Source organism: Entelurus aequoreus, linkage group LG06 (genome assembly GCF_033978785.1).
Source record: "Entelurus aequoreus isolate RoL-2023_Sb linkage group LG06, RoL_Eaeq_v1.1, whole genome shotgun sequence".
NCBI lineage: Eukaryota > Metazoa > Chordata > Actinopteri > Syngnathiformes > Syngnathidae > Entelurus > Entelurus aequoreus.
The window spans coordinates 2,765,579-2,785,623 of record NC_084736.1 but is presented as its reverse complement, the minus strand read 5'-3'; the positions used below and the strand labels follow the sequence as shown (position 1 = coordinate 2,785,623).

The window sequence follows — 20,045 nt, the reverse complement described above, 5'->3', positions numbered from 1 at the left end:
AATAAAGAGTCGTGTGTAATAAATGCTTATGCTAGTCTAACCTATTTGTATGGACTTGCTTCTTTGTGACGTTAAGTCCCTGTTATAAGATATTATGCAGTATATGCCTTGAGCTCTTGTTTTGAAGGCGCAAAGAGCGGAAGTGGTGACACGTTGCGGTGCAGCGGAGTTTTTGAAAACAAAGGAAATAAATTGGTCCTCCTCCTAAATGCTTTTTTTCATTTTTCCAGGAAAAAGTTTGAATCATATAAAGAGATGTTTTTCTTTCACTGTATCTAGTTAAAACAAATGTTACGTAGATCTCGTTTAGCTTTATAGCTTTTGTTTTCTTATGATTATTCGACTGGATTATATTTGTCCTAACTGCTGTCTTCCTTTCTAGCGATGCTTGCTTTTTGGCTCTGGAAGATTTTTTTAAGTAGTTAGCGAAGCGTTTTCTGTATTTTTGTGTGTGCACTCCCATCTTCTGCCCTGCCTCAATGACTTTCACTTATTTCCCACTTTTTTGTTGCATTTGAACACCTCATTTCAATTGAAAAATGGCTTGACCTTTTTGATTTTTAAATGGCTCCCAATTGACTCCAGATTTAAAAAAAAGAAATGTCAACAGGCTTGGGCTACTTTTGGCATAAGATGTTACTTTAAGTTCAGATACTTTCCCATATTTTCATCACAAAAAGTTGGTAAAAAAATACAGACACTTTGAGGCTGACCTGATGATGAACTACTTTGAGAAGAATGTTTTTCTGTTATTTGTAAGTCTACTGTACTTCTCAGTTGTGTAAACATTGACTATTGTGTGTGCAGTCCTACTTGAGATTAAGTTCAGTTTAAAGAATTAGGCCATCAAGTTAAGATACATGTAATTGTGACTTATTTGATTTATTTTACTTGTATTCTAAATTTCCCTCTTGAGAGATTAAGTCAAGTTAAGTCAACTTTATTTATATAGCACGTTTTCAACAACTTTTAAATTGAACCAAAGTGCTTTACAGGTTAAAAAAGCATAAAGCAAAAAACAAAACAAAAAAAACCAACCAAAAAAAAACAAAAAAACACCTTATTGTGGTTAAGACGGGGGTCGGCCACCCGTGGTTCTAGAACCGCATGCGACTCTTTATTGTCATCCCAGTGGGTTGAGTTTTTCCTTGCCCTGATGTGGAATCTGAGCCCAGGATGTCATTGTGGCTTGTGCAGCCCTTTGAGACACTGGTGATTGTGTGCTATATAAGTAAACATTGATTGATTGATTGATTTAGCACCGCCCCAGTGGCTCCCCTGGAGCAACCATTTAGGTGCCCGGAACTGGCAAGAAGGACACAATAAGACCAGGGCTGGAATTTAACCACGGCAACTGCGGCAAGTGGCGCGACCGCCCGTGTCACTTGCCGTAATGCCCTAAAAAAAATTGCCCGGCATCGACAGCAAGAACATGCCGTAACCGCCCTTGACCTGCTCAGTGGCCTAGTGGTTAGAGTGTCCGCCCTGAAATGGGTAGGTCGTGAGTTCAAACCCCGGCCGAGTCATACCGAAGACTATAAAAATGGCCACTTATTGGAATTTAAGCGGTAGAAAATGGATGGATGGATGGATCACCAAAAATGATTCCCGGGCGCAGCCACCGCTGCTGCTCACTGCTCCCCTCGCCTCCCAGGGGGTGAACAAGGGGATGGGTCAAATGCAGAGAATAATTTCACCACACCTAGACTAGTGTGCGTGTGACTATCATAGACTTAGACAAACTTTAATGATCCACAAGGGAACTTGTTCAACACAGTAGCTCAGTTACAATGATGGAAAGGACAATGCAGGTATAAATAGACTAATATAGCTATAAAGTAGCTATTGCTACTTTAACTTAATCTTTAATCTTTTTACTTGTTAATGTTAATAATGATCATTCGAGATAAAATTCCCAACGGGTCTAATTTTTTAATTACCGAAAAAGCATCCTTTATTAATGCATTTTAGGCGACACGATGCGCTTGATAAACATGGCGGACTCAGAGTAAGGGAGCCAAGTGCACTGTTTAACGTCATTTTGATTATTGTATATGAATGAATGAATGATTTATTAGATGATGTTTAAAAATATACTCATTCTTATTGATTATGTTGAAATGACTGCGCTGTGCTCCATGCTCGGATTTTGGTGGCGGGTCCTTTAAGAAAGGGGGAGGAGTTACCGACGCACGCAAAGTGCCCTGTGACGTCAGACGTGCGACGTCTCCCGGAACTTTCTAGAATGTAGCAGCAGCATCACGCTAGCTCCCGCCTTGTGGATTTTTATCAAGATTTATCTTGCAAACTCGCCTGAACCGTCGAAGGTAATGTCGGGTGGAATATTTGTTTCCGCATATTTAAGACTCTCATTTGAGTTTGCTGTCTTTGTTAGGCGGCACTATTGTAGCGGAGTCCTAGCTTCAAGCTAACGTTGGCTGGCCGGCATCATGTCCAGGATAGACTACAGCGTGTGGGACCACATCGAGGTGTCGGACGACGAAGATGACACCCACCCGAACATCGACACTCCCAGCCTCTTCAGGTGGCGCCACCAGGTAGAAGTCTTGCCTTCTCATTGGAGGCCAGCTCCTTAGTGGCTCTCCGTGACGTCATGCTTGCTGGAAAACATGCATGCAGCTACAATGTCAATCAATGTTTACTTATATAGCCCGAAATCACCAGTGTCTCAAAGGGCTGCACAAGCCACAACCACATCCTGGGCTCAGATCCCACATCAGGGCAAGGAAAAACTCAACCCAATGGGACAATGAGAAACCTTGGAGGGGACCGCAGATGTGGGGGACATCCAGTGTTGGGTTAGTTACTGAAAACTAGTTACAGTTACTAGTTACTTTATTTCAAAAGTAACTCAGTTACTTACACCAAAAAGTAATGCGTTACTGTGAAAAGTATCTAGTTACTTCTTTTTTTTTTTTAAAGCTTCCATTAATGCCCTTTTAGCCTTCATGTCAGTACTGTTATTGCACTGGAGAATAATACAATGTGTTGATCAACTTGACATGCATTTGCATCACTCAACTCTGCTAAGCAATGTGCTCTACATACAACACACAAACAATGTGCCCTACATACAACACACAAACAATGTGCCCTACATACAACACACAAACAATGTGCTCTACATACAACACACAAACAATGTGCCCTACATACAACACACAAACAATGTGCTCTACATACAACACACAAACAATGTGCTCTACATACAACACACAAACAATGTGCTCTACATACAACACACAAACAATGTGCTCTACATACAACACACAAACAATGTGCTCTACATACAACACACAAACAATGTGCCCTACATACAACACACAAACAATGTGCTCTACATACAACACACAAACAATGTGCTCTACATACAACACACAAACAATGTGCTCTACATACAACACACAAACAATGTGCTCTACATACAACACACAAACAATGTGCTCTACATACAACACACAAACAATGTGCTCTACATACAACACACAAACAATGTGCTCTACATACAACACACAAACAATGTGCTCTACATACAACACACAAACAATGTGCTCTACATACAACACACAAACAATGTGCTCTACATACAACACACAAACAATGCTCTACATACAACACACAAACAATGTGCTCTACATACAACACACAAACAATGTGCTCTACATACAACACACAAAGACAAAGATATGTTTCAAAGGGCCAATTTTTTCAGGCCAGAACAAATTGACAAAACTATTTGAAATAGCTGCAACGTAACATACATAAGTAACAAACAGCATAATAACAACATAGCTGTAAAGCAAGGAAGGCACACACTACATACATAAAGCCTAACCAGGTGTTTTTTTCTCAAGGAATTCTGAAACAAAATCATGTCTGAAGCCCAGAACACTACACATTTCCCCAGTTTTAGTTTAGAGAATAGGAAAGATTGGCCTGGCTCACTAGGATCCCTCTTTATGTTTGTGAACTTTATAGTCTATACATTTAGTGTGATGTGATAATCAAACACTCTAGAAGTCTAGAATGAAAGAGTATATAAGAGAATTGACAGAGTGTGTGTACCTTCAGTGCTGAATGATGAGCAGAGGCAGAGTTAATCCTTAAGTGGTGGTGGAGGTGAAGTGGCATCGGAGTCTGTGTCTCTCTTTACTAGCTTTGTCGAAGCATGTTGCTTTTGTAGCTGTTTCAGCAGATTTGAATTGCTGTTTTGGGCAGTAGATGGGATCTTTGATCCAAGACACAACTTACATTTAACTAAAATGTTCTTTTCTTTGTGCTCAACAAAAGAAAAGTAGTGAGAACATCTACATATTCGACAAACTCTGCAGCTCCGCCATGATCAGACACCCCCACCCTCCCCACACCCACAGAGCGTGCGTCTCTTCTCCGGCTTGTGACACAAGAAGAATCGGAAGGACGACACTGCAGCGCTCCAATAAAACACACTCAGATTTTCTGTTTTTAGCCGATACTACATAAAAAAATAACGTAAAATAACGCAGTAACGCATCATGTAGTAACGGTAACTGAGTTGCTGAATATAAAAAATAACGCGTTAGATTACTAGTTGCCGCCGAAACTAACGGCGTTACAGTAACAAGTAACGCGTTAATCCCAACACTGGGGACATCACAGACACAAGGTCACTACCCCAGCAGCTAGCCGAATTGCAGCACTGCAGAATACTCTACAGCGCACCCAGCTGCTGGGATAGATGCGGGGACTAGACCCAGCAGGCCCCAACCAAGACAGGCATCCAGAAGGGGTGAGCGGTAGGACCCAGAGGCCCCAGACACAGCCTGGCTGCTGTCGCCTAAGGTGCCAACCCATGGCAGACAGAGCGCGAGGGCAAGCCCGGGCCGACACCCGACAAGCCAACCAACATGACAACAAATGAGAACGAAGTTGGCCGGTTCACCAGCCCCGACAACCACCACGTGCACGCGCTGCCACAAACAACAACATCCGCCGGAAGTGAAGACCGCTGACCACCCAATCCGCCTCCATTTATAAAAAATTTAACACCTCACACCCTCAGCGAAGTCTCTGCGTGGCAATGGCAGACCACCAGACCAGAGTCCTTGGAACCCGTGCCGGCCGAGGAGGCAATGAGAGGCGCGCAGCACCCCCGAACCCTAACCCACTCGTGCATGTGATGTGGGAGTGTATAAGGTGTCCAGTACCCCGAATTCTAACCCACCTGTGCATGTGATGTGGGAGTGTGTAAGGTGTCCAGTACCCCCGAACCCTAACCCACCTGTGCATGTGATGTGGGAGTGTATAAGGTGTCCAGTACCCCGAATTCTAACCCACCTGTGCATGTGATGTGGGAGTGTATAAGGTGTCCAGTACCCCCGAACCCTAACCCACCCGTGCATGTGATGTGGGAGTGTATAAGGTGTCCAGTACCCCGAATTCTAACCCACCTGTGCATGTGATGTGGGAGTGTATAAGGTGTCCAGTACCCCGAATTCTAACCCACCTGTGCATGTGATGTGGGAGTGTATAAGGTGTCCAGTACCCCCGAACCCTAACCCACCCGTGCATGTGATGTGGGAGTGTATAAGGTGTCCAGTACCCCGAATTCTAACCCACCTGTGCATGTGATGTGGGAGTGTATAAGGTGTCCAGTACCCCCGAACCCTAACCCACCCGTGCATGTGATGTGGGAGTGTATAAGGTGTCCAGTACCCCCGAATTCTAACCCACCTGTGCATGTGATGTGGGAGTGTATAAGGTGTCCAGTACCCCCGAACCCTAACCCACCCGTGCATGTGATGTGGGAGTGTATAAGGTGTCCAGTACCCCGAATTCTAACCCACCTGTGCATGTGATGTGGGAGTGTATAAGGTGTCCAGTACCCCCGAACCCTAACCCACCCGTGCATGTGATGTGGGAGTGTATAAGGTGTCCAGTACCCCCGAACCCTAACCCACCCGTGCATGTGATGTGGGAGTGTATAAGGTGTCCAGTACCCCCGAACCCTAACCCACCCGTGCATGTGATGTGGGAGTGTATAAGGTGTCCAGTACCCCGAATTCTAACCCACCTGTGCATGTGATGTGGGAGTGTATAAGGTGTCCAGTACCCCCGAACCCTAACCCACCCGTGCATGTGATGTGGGAGTGTATAAGGTGTCCAGTACCCCCGAACCCTAACCCACCCGTGCATGTGATGTGGGAGTGTATAAGGTGTCCAGTACCCCGAATTCTAACCCACCTGTGCATGTGATGTGGGAGTGTATAAGGTGTCCAGTACCCCCGAACCCTAACCCACCCGTGCATGTGATGTGGGAGTGTATAAGGTGTCCAGTACCCCCGAACCCTAACCCACCCGTGCATGTGATGTGGGAGTGTATAAGGTGTCCAGTGCCCCCGAACCCTAACCCACCCGTGCATGTGATGTGGGAGTGTATAAGGTGTCCAGTACCCCCGAACCCTAACCCACCCGTGCATGTGATGTGGGAGTGTATAAGGTGTCCAGTGCCTAGTTAATATTAGGACCTCTAGTTCCTATAGATGTGTGTGTGTGACAATTCTAGCTCATTTTGACCATAACTAAATCATGCTAGCAAACACATTGAGTTGTACACTCATAGAAATGTTGCATAAAAGCGGAAAACATTTACATGATTGAAGAGAATATGTGTTCGGTAGTGACAGTTTGTAAAGATATTCACTGGTTTCCAGACTGTGCAACACATTTATTTAGAAACGTTTGGATCGAGTGACTTACCATTCAGCCATGAGGGGCAGAAATGTAATGTCGCTTCCTGGTCAAAAATGTAGGGGTATGGCCTAAATCCAGAATCAGCCACGCCTCTAAAACTCTTTTGTTCCGGGAGTGACATAAAAACTTGGGACTTGTTTTTTTTTTGTGCAAAGTTTTTTAATAAAAAAATGTAACCTACAATAAATGTCTTTCAACCTCTGTTTGAACTTTGTCATAGAAGATCTTTTAAATGACACCATTGAAATGAATGTAAAAAATGTTTTAAGCGTGGTATTTTCATAATTTGAAATTTAGCCATCAAACAGCAGTTTAAACGATTGTTATATGCTCAGGCCCGTGTGGACCGAATGGAAGAATTCCAGAAGAAAACCCAAGACCTGACCAAGGGGCTGACGGAGTCCCGTCGCAAGTTAACGGAAACGCAGAAGAAAATCCAGGAAATGAGCCTCTCCGCTTCGGACGAGGACAAAGCCGACCTGAGCAAACTGAAGACGGAGGAGAAGAAGCTGAAGAAAGAGGAGCGCGACTGGGACAGGAAGCTGGAGGACCACTGCCGGGAGGAGAAGAAGATGCCGTGGAACGTGGACACGCTCAGCAAAGAAGGCTTCAGCAAGGTAAGGAGCAGAGTTCAGACAGTGTTTTTATATATACTTTCGGCCATGTTATCTACCCTAGAAATGCTTGTAATATATTATAACCATCCCATTTTTTATGACTTAAAATGTTACGCTATAGGATATTTTTTTCCTTTTATTAAACAATTAATATTTAACAAATAATTTATTTTATTAAAGGAAATATTTTTCATAAAATAATCATACATAAATGTAATTGATGGTTAAAGGGTTCCCACACCTGCTCTGTAATGTGCCCGACAATTACCAGGAATTATACAACAAAATAAATCGTAAATTATTATACAAATAGAAGAGAGACACAAAAATCACGGAATATTTTGGGCACACAAGCTTGTTTAAAAAGACATGGTGTAATAAAGAAGTAGTAGAACAAAGAAATCTGGGTTTAAATAATGGAGTGCATCTTTTCCTCTAAGAAATCAACTCACAGTTAACTGGGTCCCCAGATGAACCATGAAGTTAAACATAAACAATGACAATTTTTTTTAGTCAAGTAATTTCGCTCTAAATTATTTTCTTTCAATCCTCTTATCAAACACTTTCTCATTAGTCCTGTGGCTTTACGTTTGCTGCGGTCCCTGCTATTAACACTAGGTTTTGCTGCGGTCCCTGCTATTAACACTAGGTTTTGCTGCGGTCCCTGCTATTAACACTAGGTTTTGCTGCAGTCCCTGCTATTAACACTAGGTTTTGCTGCAGTCCCTGCTATTAACACTAGGTTTTGCTGCGGTCCCTGCTATTAACACTAGGTTTTGCTGCGGTCCCTGCTATTAACACTAGGTTTTGCTGCGGTCCCTGCTATTAACACTAGGTTTTGCTGCGGTCCCTGCTATTAACACTAGGTTTATCTGCGGTCCCTGCTATTAACACTAGGTTTTGCTGCAGTCCCTGCTATTAACACTAGGTTTTGCTGCGGTCCCTGCTATTAACACTAGGTTTTGCTGCGGTCCCTGCTATTAACACTAGGTTTATCTGCGGTCCCTGCTATTAACACTAGGTTTTGCTGCAGTCCCTGCTATTAACACTAGGCTTTGCTGCGGTCCCTGCTATTAACACTAGGTTTTGCTGCAGTCCTTGCTATTAACACTAGGTTTTGCTGCGGTCCCTGCTATTAACACTAGGTTTTGCTGCGGTCCCTGCTATTAACACTAGGTTTATCTGCGGTCCCTGCTATTAACACTAGGTTTTGCTGCAGTCCCTGCTATTAACACTAGGTTTTGCTGCGGTCCCTGCTATTAACACTAGGTTTTGCTGCGGTCCCTGCTATTAACACTAGGTTTTGCTGCAGTCCTTGCTATTAACACTAGGTTTTGCTGCGGTCCCTGCTATTAACATTAGGTTTTGCTGCGGTCCCTGCTATTAACACTAGGTTTTGCTGCGGTCCCTGCTATTAACACTAGGTTTTGCTGCAGTCCCTGCTATTAACACTAGGTTTTGCTGCAGTCCCTGCTATTAACACTAGGTTTTGCTGCGGTCCCTGCTATTAACACTAGGTTTTGCTGCGGTCCTTGCTATTAACACTAGGTTTTGCTGCGGTCCCTGCTATTAACACTAGGTTTTGCTGAAGTCCCTGCTATTAACACTAGGTTTTGCTGCGGTCCCTGCTATTAACACTAGGTTTTGCTGCGGTCCCTGCTATTAACACTAGGTTTTGCTGCGGTCCCTGCTATTAACACTAGGTTTTGCTGCAGTCCCTGCTATTAACACTAGGTTTTGCTGCGGTCCCTGCTATTAACACTAGGTTTTGCTGCAGTCCCTGCTATTAACACTAGGCTTTGCTGCGGTCCCTGCTATTAACGCCAGGTTCTGTCTTGGCTGCACATGCCGCTTTGTACTGCTTCCATAAATCTTTACGATGGTGACTTTATTAGATTTCATTGTGTTGAAGCTCGTCTTTAATCTGCCCCGTTTATTTCTCCAGAACACGTCCATCCATTCACGATCCGCACATTCCAAATAAATCCCCAATGTCATTTTAGTAATATCAACTTTATGAATGGCATGTTCTTAAATGCAGAAGCTGGCATAATAATGGCTGCTTTTGCGTTTGGTACATTACTACATGTGTCCTATACACAGGCTTTCAATGGGGAAAAAGATTTATAATGAATCTTAAAGGTTAACACTGTGCAGTAGATCCCTGCCTATTTGCGGTATGAAATCATCACACATTATTTTGTATTATGTGAAGCAGAAGAAAAGCAACAAGTTAAACATTCAATACTTAATGCTTAAAATTGTTTTTGTTTTTTAAAGTATGAACTGCAGCACATTTTATGGACATGTTGTATTATTTTAGTAATTAAAACAGACTCTTTGTTAAAAACAAATTACTTTATAAAGCTATTTTTTGTTTATATATCAATTTTTGTAATCATGCAGTAGATTTAAATGAATATATCACAAAGTTAAGTTTTTTCTCTGCATTTTTTAGGTAAAATTACAATATTGATTAGACCAGTGGTTCTCAAACATTTCTCAGCAAGTACCATCTCAAAAAACTTTGCTCTCCAAGTACCACAATAATGACAATCATCAAGTTACAGTAGCGTCGTCGGCCTAAGTATTCATTAAAAATGAAGGCAGAGGTTTTATTCAACAAGTATATTTAATATTTTTGGCCACAGTATCATTACACACAGTTTGAACAGTAACACTGTGTATGATTATAGGAAAACAAAACACTTTACTTTAATCCAGTGATTTTTTTTTTGTGGCATACCACTAGATGGAGCCTGCATACCACTAGTGATACACATACCACAGTTTGAGAATCTCTGAAATAGGCTAAGTTATTACAGATCATAATTAATGAATCTATTACCGGACACCTTCTATGTTAGCTACTTCTCTTTGTTTATGATTTATATTTTCTGCTGGATCTACTCTCTATTTTATGCTGCAGCTGTTACATATATTGTAATATTGTAATTGTTGTATATTGTATATATGATATAAACATATAATATAATATATCAGTATATATCATATACTGTACATATATTATGTAAATATGACATATGTTATATTTTATATTGCTACTACAGTACATTTTTTGTCTATTTTATACGTGCATTGTCCTTTACATCCTTACACTTTCCAGCCTTTGTAAGTGAGCTACTGTGTGTAACAATTTCCCTTGTGGATCATTAAAGTTTGTCTAAGTATAAGTCTAAAAAATATGTTTAGAATAGAATAGAAAGTACTTTATTGATCCCTGGGGGTAATTCATTCAAATTTATCGCTTGACTTCACTACACAGAATGTTACCTTGATGCTAGAAGTTAGTATGGTTTAAAAGTGCTTTCAGAAATCAACGTGCTGTTGTGTGCATCTGTAGCTTTAATGCTAATGAGTTGTGTTTGTCCACATGTGTCTCCAAAGAATATAGAAAGTGGTTGGAGGGCGCTATCTGCAGCATTTTGTATTGGTACAAATTTCAGTACAAAACATTATACTGTATGCCTTAAGTTGTTTTTTTATGTTTAAAACTGAATTGAAAATGTGTTTAGTAACTAAGAAGCATATTAAAGCCTATGGAAAATAAGACATTTGAGCTTTTTATGTAGGCATTGTCCTTTATTTGCAGTGTTTACTCATTTGTGCGGGGGTCTTGTAACAGATAGCGAAGATCTCTCCCATATACTGTGTGACCTTTGCATATAATTACAGTATAAAAGCAAAGCTTCATCTTAAACATGCATATTCTGTTTTGTCTGTGCTTGTTTTTGTGATGACGAAATAACACCATGCGTCTTCTCACTGGAAAGTTCCACTGATGACTGATAAACACTTTCAAAAACAAAACTTTTGTGGTTACCTCGTTTTTATTTGTGGAGCTTTTGTCTTTTAACTTCACCCCACAGAGCATTGTCAACCTCAAACTGGAAGCTGAAGAAGAGTCTGAGGAAGACAAGGAGAAGAAGCACAAGTCCTTTGTGGAAAAATATGAGAAGGAGATCAAGCATTTTGGTGAGAGTTTGAATAGTTTTTATGTTGTTGTTGAAATGTGCTCATCCTGTCTGCGTTGTGTTGATTGGCAGGCATGCTACGGCGCTGGGATGACAGCCAGAAGTACTTGTCTGACAACTCTCACCTGGTTTGTGAAGAGACTGCCAACTACCTGGTCATCATGTGCATCGACCTGGAAGTGGAGGAGGCAAGTACTTTCAAATTTGACACACTGTAGTTTCTGCATGAATAGCATTGATTATTTAGCACTTTGGCTGCCACACAATCATCCTCCTTTAGAAACACGCCTTGATGGAGCAAGTGGCTCATCAGACCATCGTCATGCAGTTCATTCTGGAATTGGCAAAAAGCCTCAAAGTGGACCCACGAGGATGCTTCCGTCAGTTCTTTGCCAAGATAAAGGTGGGTTTATGTGCATGCGGATACAAATACTACGGTACATTTTTAGTCTATTTTATACCTGCATTGTCCTTTCCATCCTTACATTTTACATCCCTTGTAAGTGAGCTACTGTATGGAACAATTTCCCTTGTGGATCGTTAAAGTGTGTCTAAGTCCAAATATCCTTCAAATGATGTGTGCGGTGTCCTCCAAAGACGACAGATCAGCAGTATCAGGACGCCTTCAACGACGAGCTGTCGTCCTTTAAGGACCGGGTGCGTGCCCGGGCCAAGATTCGCATAGAAAAAGCCATGAAAGAATATGAGGAGGAGGAGCGACAGAAACGACTTGGACCCGGAGGACTTGACCCTGTTGATGTGTACGAGTCTCTACCACAGGCAAGTCCTCCTACTACTCACTCAGCAGTTTTGTTCCCTTATATTTTGTATCTTTTATAGTTTTTTTAATCCAATTAATCACACTTTTGAATTTGGGTTAATCATGATAACTCAGTCTATTACTTGCTAGCATCATTTACCGTATTTCCTTGAATTGGCGCAGGGAATATAGTATTCGCACGTCTAGAATTACTGCCGGGTCAAACTCGTTTCTCAAAATAATTAACGCATGCTTGGCCTTATCGCCGGTTCATTATTAACGCCGGATCAAATTCGTTTAGCAAAATATTAATTTTATTATCGCATGTCTATAATTTTCACCGGGTCAAACTCGTTTCGCAAAATATTTAGCATATGGCTAGAACTTCCACCGGGTCAAATTCGTTACGTCACGAGTGACGCTTTACCTGTCCTCATTTTCAAAATGGAGGAAGCTGCTTTCAGTAGTTTGCAATCGCACAAAGGAAAAAAGATAAAGAGCTATTCAGTAGGATTTAAGGTCCAAGCTATTGAATACCGGTCCAGTATGCTAAAAAGAACAGTAAGCAGCTATGTTTTATTAATATACCGTAGCTGCGTGTGTCAAATACTGTATAAGTCATTAAATGACTCCTGCCTCCTGGTGGTAGAGGGCGCTGCCGCGCTAGTGATCCTTCTTGCGACTTCCGGTACTGCAGAAGAAGTTACTACACGCAGCAAGAGATTATTTTTTTTTTCCCTCTGCCTGAACTTTTAACATGGAGGATTACATACCGGTATCTAAAATAAAACAGTTTTCTAAACTGGACTTTCAATCGAAGCATGAGGTAATAATTAAAGGAATATCTCCATCGAGACAGAGAGACTTTTAAAACTGAAGAAAGAAAATAAGGAAGACTTCTATTGCTTTTGGTCAGAAGGAGCTGCAAATGGACTCCATTTATAAGTACAGGTAAGACCAAAATAACGTTTTTTTTTATTAAATGTGCTTTTCATGATGGTATGCTTACATCACACTCAAAGCGCACGCCTAAATTTACCGCATTCCTTTTGGTAAACGCCGGAGTGAGAAGAGGTTTTAAAATAATTACCGCATGCACGGCCATCCCGCCGGCTTCCGGTAAACGCCGGAGTGACAGGAGGTTTTAAATTAATTAGCGCCCCTGCGGCTATTCAAGGAAATACGGTAAATTAACTTTAAAAAATACCTCAATATTTGGACACAATTACAATTTTGTTGTCAGAATATCATACAGAAACATTTTGAAAAGGTTTCACTTGAATGCATGTCATTTATTTGCACAAAACTGGCTAACAGTTTCTAGCTTAAGTATTGTTGGGTTTTACTTTGAAAGGAACTTGACCAGAGAGCACACCAGTCGCAGTCTTCTCACTCATCTTTGCACTGATGTGTGCATTGACCTGATCACCAAACAGTTTAGGTCACCATCTGTAATTCAACTAAAGCAGCATGTGTGGTCAAAATAAATGGCGTGATTAATCGGCATATTTAGATAATATTAATGCAATAGTTTTTTGTGATTAATCACACAAGTTAACTTCTTTTTGCCAGCCCTAGTTAAAATGTTTTATTTATATATATATATATATATATATATATATATATATATATACACACACTACCGTTCAAAAGTTTGGGGTCACCCAAACAATTTTGTGTTTGAGCCTTCATTTCTAAGAACAAGACTAGACTGTCGAGTTTTACATGAAAGTTCTCTTTTTCTGGCCATTTTGAGCGTTTAATTGACCCCACAAATGTGATGCTCCAGAAACTCAATCTGCTCAAAGGAAGGTCAGTTTTGTAGCTTCTGTAACGAGCTAAAGTGTTTTCAGATGTGTGAACATGATTGCACAAGGGTTTTCTAATCATCAATTAGCCTTCTGAGCCAATGAGCAAACACATTGTACCATTAGAACACTGGAGTGATAGTTTCTGGAAATGGGCCTCTATACACCTATGTAGATATTGCACCAAAAAGCAGACATTTGCAGCTAGAATAGTCATTTACCACATTAGCAATGTATAGAGTGTATTTCTTTCAAGTTAAGACTAGTTTAAAGTTATCGTCATTGAAAAGTACAGTGCTTTTCCTTCAAAAATAAGGACATTTACATGTGACCCCAAACTTTTGAACGGTAGTGTATATATATTTAAACATGTCCAACAATAGTTAATAAGATGTCCAAAATCTCACCCTGATGCTGTAATTTAAGTGTGAATTTAAAAGGGCTTTTAGTAAGTAATATGGTTACAACAATTCATCGATTGAAAAAATTAATTTGATTAGAAATAGTGTTGAATATATTGTGCTCCTGTGTTAAATTGAATTGATTTATTTTGTTTCATTTTATTTTTCAGTATCATGTGGCAGTATCAAAAATGTTTAAAATTTAAGTAAGGATATCTTTTTTTTTTTATTTCACGCAAATTGATGCACTTGAAATATTTATATGTTATGGACAGAAAAAAATGTTAATACATTATTTTTGGTAAGTTGCCTTATTTTCTCTAATGTTAAGGATACAATGTCATGCAAAGGTGTACTTCAAACAATTGTATATGTTTTTCTTCACCGTCACCGCCATTTGAGTGACAGACATGTTCGCCAATTAGAATTATTGAGCTTCACGTTTGTTGGCCTCTTGCTCAAAACAAGGAGAAAGATGTCTCACTCTTTGCATGGCTTTCAGCACGTTTATTTAACAGTAGAATTAACTGAACGAAGTGATCCCTCTTTTAAGTCATCCACAATCTTTGTCTCGTCTGTGTGGCGAAGAGCGGCTTTACACAGACAGGACGCACATACAGACAGTCTCCCTAAATGCATAGTAACAAAAATTAGGAGGAGAAAATATGATTACACAGCCAAATGTGGTAATATTTCAGCTTCAAATGGGATGGGCAATATGAGCCCATCAACACGGACGAATGAGAAAGAATGCAATGATGGCAACAAACGGCAACGTCTGAACTAATTTTCTCAACTGGAAATAAAAAGCGCTTTAAGATGTTCAATTAGAGAGGACGATATATGCGTTAAAATGTAATATCGGAAATTATCGGTATCGGTTTTTTTATTATCGGTATCGGTTTTTTTAAATTTTATTTTATTTTATTTTATTTTTTATTAAATCAACATAAAAAACACAAGATACACTTACAATTAGTGCACCAACCCAAAAAACCTCCCTCCCCCCATTTCTTTCTGTTATCAATATTCTGCTTCCTACATTATATATCAATATATATCAATACAGTCTGCAAGGGATACAGTCCGTAAGCACACATGATTGTGCGTGCTGCTGCTCCACTAATAGTACTAACCTTTAACAGTTAATTTTACTAATTTTCATTCATTACTAGTTTCTATGTAACTGTTTTTATATTGTTGTACTTTCTTTTTTATTCAAGAAAATGTTTTTAATTTATTTATCTTATTTTACAAATTTTTTTTAAAAGTACCTTATCTTCACCATACCTGGTTGTCCAAATTAGGCATAATAATGTGTTAATTCCACGACTGCATATATCGGTTGATATCGGTATCGGTTGATATCGGTATCGGTAATTAAAGAGTTGGACAATATCGGATATCGGCAAAAAGCCATTATCGGACATCCCTATGTTCAATATTTATTTACTGGTAAGTTAAAGGCCCACTTGAAAACTCTTTTGGTTGATTCTGGCGTCGCCAGTGGCCAAAGTGGTCGTGCTTTGCCTGAAGGATGGCCAAATTTCTAATGAGGACCAGCGCATAGCGTCGTAAATGGTCAGAAACTACTGTCACCTACGTACAAACTGACACGATAATACCACAGTAGGTACCTACATACTTGACTCAAACTTTATATTTAATCATTGCATTATTTTTTTCCTTTTACCGTACTTTTGGGTTTGGTCGTATCAGTGTGGAACTGCCAACTGTCAAGCTGCTGGCTATTTATTGCTACCACACAAATTTCTGATAGCTAACATTAGCAATATCATTTTGATTTGAGCATCAAAAGTCACTTAGTTGTCCAGCAGGAACTATATCCCTCCTCGTCTTTGAGCTCACGCCAGCGACTGAAAGCCGGGCCAATGTTGATCCTTGACTGTCCTTTTATCCGGGTAGCCTCCCTTTTTTATTGTTTTCATTTTTTTTTTTTTAGCTTCTGCCTTTGTATCAACTTCCGTCTTTGTAACAAATGGGAAAAGAGGGAGTTGGCATATGCCGTAAAGCAGTCTGCACATTTGTGTTTTTTTTGTGTGGCGAGGTTCCTGCCACCCTCCTCAAAGTCGCTAACTGCCAGTGAAAGCAATACAGAACCCTCAGGCCATGACAGAGGTCCATGTATCATCCTAAGAATTATGAAAATATTTCATGAAGGTTGAAAAGTTACTTAGTGCCGCTTTAAATTTTTGCTTACAGAAATGAGTCCATTTTATTTATTTATTGAGGATAACAAAGTCATTTAATGATAAATAATAAATGGGTTATACTTGTATAGCGCTTTTCTACTTTGAAGGTACTCAAAGCGCTTTGACACTATTTCCACATTCACCCATTCACACACACATTCACACACTGATGGCGGGAGCTGCCATGCAAGGCGCTAACCAGCAGCCATCAGGAGCAAGGGTGAAGTGTCTTGCCCAAGGACACAACGGAAGTGACTAGGATGGTGGAAGGTGGGGATTGAACCCCAGTAACCAGCAACCCTCCCATTGCTGGCACGGCCACTCTACCAACTTCGCCACGCCGTCCCTACCTTCCATCCATCCATCCATCCATTTTCTACCGCTTATTTCCTTTGGGGTCGCAGGAATTACAGTTAATTGGTAAACAATTCTACGGTAATGAGAATTAAAAGTTTATATAATTTTAAATGGTTACTGGCATTATTATTTACAGCCCCTTTCCAAAAAAAATAAATAGTAAAAAAAACAAAAAACTAGAACAGCCTAATAGCTAGAACGAGCACACATATATCTAAAAAAAAAAGGCTTTTTTAAAAAGAAGGGTTTTTATTAGGGTTGTCCGATAATGGCTTTTTGCTGATATCCGATATTCCGATATTGTCCAACTCTTTAATTACCGATACCGATATCAACCGATATATGCAGTCGTGGAATTAACACATTATTATGCCTAATTTGGACAACCAGGTATGGTGAAGATAAGGTACTTTTTTAAAAAATTAGTAAAATAAGATAAATAAATTCAAAACATTTTCTTGAATAAAAAAGAAAGTAAAACAATATAAAAACAGTTACATAGGAACTAGTAATGAATGAAAATGAGTCAAATTAACTGTTAAAGGTTAGTACTATTAGTGGAGCAGCAGCACGCACAATCATGTGTGCTTACGGACTGTATCCCTTGCAGACTGTATTGATATATATTGATATATAATGTAGGAAGCAGAATATTAATAACAGAAAGAAACAACCCTTTTGTGTGAATGAGTGTAAATGGGGGGGGGAGGTTTTTTGGGTTGGTGCACTAATTGTAAGTGTATCTTGTGTTTTTTATGTTGATTTAATAAAAATAAAAAAAACGATACCGATAATTTCCGATATTACATTTTAACGCATATATCGGCAGGCCGATATTATCGGACATCTCTAGTTTTTAAGCCTTTTTTAAAAGCATCCACAGTCTGTGGTGCCCTCAGGAGGTCAGGGAGAGCGTTCCACAGACTGGGAGCAGAGGAGCAGAAAGCCCGGTCCCCCACAGTTCGGAGCTTTGTCCTCGGAGGTTGGAGGAGGTTAGCCTGTCCGGAGCGCAGGTGTCGTGTGGAGGATTTGTGGGTGAGCAGTTCTTTGAGGTAGAGGGGGGGGCATTTCCATGAGCAAACTGGTGATTAGTTGGCGAAGCTCCAGGATTTATTTGAGTGAAGTCTGCTTTTCTCAGGAGGGAGATTTTGGTGCTCACAAACAGGCTCCAGGGACACAAATCATTCAAAGTCCATTGTGTATTATCAGGAACCTTTAAAAATGCCTCACAAAGTCCTTTTTTGTATTCATGTCCCTGAACTGCAGGAGATGCAGAAATGCTTTGATGACAAGGACATCCAATTGTTGCAAGATGTTATCAGCAAGATGGATCCAACGGTGGGTGACTACAATCTGTTCCAGTCAAATCCTGGTCTTTGCTATCTGCTTATTTTCTTATCCTTTGCCTGAAATAAAGAGAACTAAATGGATGCTGAGCAGGTGTAATATTTGTGCTTTAGGAGGCAAAGACGCACATGAAGCGCTGCATCGAGTCGGGACTTTGGGTGCCCAACTCCAAGCCGGATGAGGAGGACGAGAAAGAGGAAGACTCCACCTCCGAGGAGGTGAAGGCGGAGCCAGAAGAAGCCAAGAATGAATGAGCATTTGTCTGTTTGCTCACACGCCAGTAGTTTATGTTTCGCCTAACGCTCATTTTTGATTGACTGATTGAAGCTTTTATTATCATGCATCCTGCTTGGAACTGCAGCTTGTCTTCTTTAGGTCCATGTTTCACTTCCAGTCCACTCATGTTGAGTATTACTACTCTTTTTGGACCTAGTCCCTCAGCAGTCACTGTCCTCCTATTTTCTATAAACGCAACTTCATGCCAATTTACAGTATATAATTTATTCATTGAACTATTTCATGCATGACTATCTGGCTCACGGGTTCCTTTCACAACTTGCATTAGAAGATTACTAACAGCAGCAGAGCACTCCTGTCAGATAGAGGATCTTTGACTAGTGCTTTTGCAGTACGTCCTTTGAAACAGCAAAGTGCTCCTGTCAAATAGTGTTTTTGCAGTGTAGTAGTACATCCTCAAAACAGCAGGGTGAGCCAATCCCAATATAGGATCTTTGACAAGTCTTTCTGCAGTAAATCCTTTAAAACAGAAGCGTGCTCCTGTCATTCAGCAGATTATTTGTTGGTGTTTTTGCTGCAGGTCTTGAAAACAGCGTAGTGTTTCTTTTAAATAAAATATTTTTGACAAGTGTTTTTGCAGTACATATTTAAAAACAGAGTGCTCCTGTTCTTAATAGGATCTTTGACAAGTGTCCTTTAAAAACAACAGGGTGCTCCTGTCATAAAGCGGATGTTTTTTTTTGCAGTTCATCTTTCAAAGACAGTGCTCCTGTCATTTATAGAGGGGTTTTGATGTGTGCTCTTGTCCAATATAGGATCTTGGACAAGTTTCTTTAAAAACAGCAAAGTTGTTCTGTTAAATACGGGATGTTTTGACAAGTCTTTAAAAGCAACAGAGTGCTCTAGTCCAATATAGGATCTTTGACAAGTGTCCTTAAAATAGAGTGCATCGGTTAAATACAGGATCTTTGACCAGTGTTTTTGCGGTACATCATTAAAAACGGCCGAACTGATCCTGTCAAATAAAGGATCTTTTCTGTGTTCTGCTGTCAGTCTTTAAGGCAGTATAGGATCTTTGACACGTGTCTTTTAAAACAGCAGCGTGCTTCTGTTAAATATAGGATCTTTGCCCAGTGTTTCTGCACTACATCCTCAAAACAGCTGAGTGCTCCTGTCAATATTTGTGTTTTTGCTGCAGGTCTTTAAAACAACAGGGTGCTCTGGTCGTATGAAGGATCTTTGACTTCTGTTTTGCTGTAGGTCTTAAAAACAGCAGGGTTCTCCTATCCAATATAAAATATGTGAATAGTGTTTTTGCAGTAAGTTATTAGATGCAGCAGAGTGTTCCTTCCTGTAATATCAGACCTTTGACTAGTGTAGTCTTTGAAAACAGCAGAGTTCTCATGTCCAATATAGGATCTTTGGCAGATGGTCCTTACGAAACAGCAGCATGCACCTGTCGCATAGACGATCTTTGACTCGTTGGCGCAGTGGGTCTTTAAAAGCAGCAAGCACCTGTCGCATAGACGATCTTTGACTCGTTGGCGCAGTGGGTCC

General features: G+C 40.4%; 1 protein-coding gene across 1 annotated transcript; it reads left to right on the top strand.

Moving 5' to 3' along the window:
• Positions 1-2,167: 2,167 nt before the first annotated feature.
• On the top strand, positions 2,168-19,119 carry LOC133651741 (hsp90 co-chaperone Cdc37-like). Its single transcript, XM_062049834.1, has 9 exons — positions 2,168-2,327; positions 2,396-2,558; positions 7,089-7,370; positions 11,261-11,366; positions 11,438-11,553; positions 11,646-11,768; positions 11,963-12,145; positions 18,171-18,242; positions 18,365-19,119. The coding sequence occupies exons 2-9, from the start codon at positions 2,451-2,453 to the stop codon at positions 18,503-18,505; spliced, it is 1,131 nt and encodes a 376-aa protein (XP_061905818.1). The 5' UTR covers positions 2,168-2,327; positions 2,396-2,450; the 3' UTR covers positions 18,506-19,119.
• Positions 19,120-20,045: the final 926 nt, after the last annotated feature.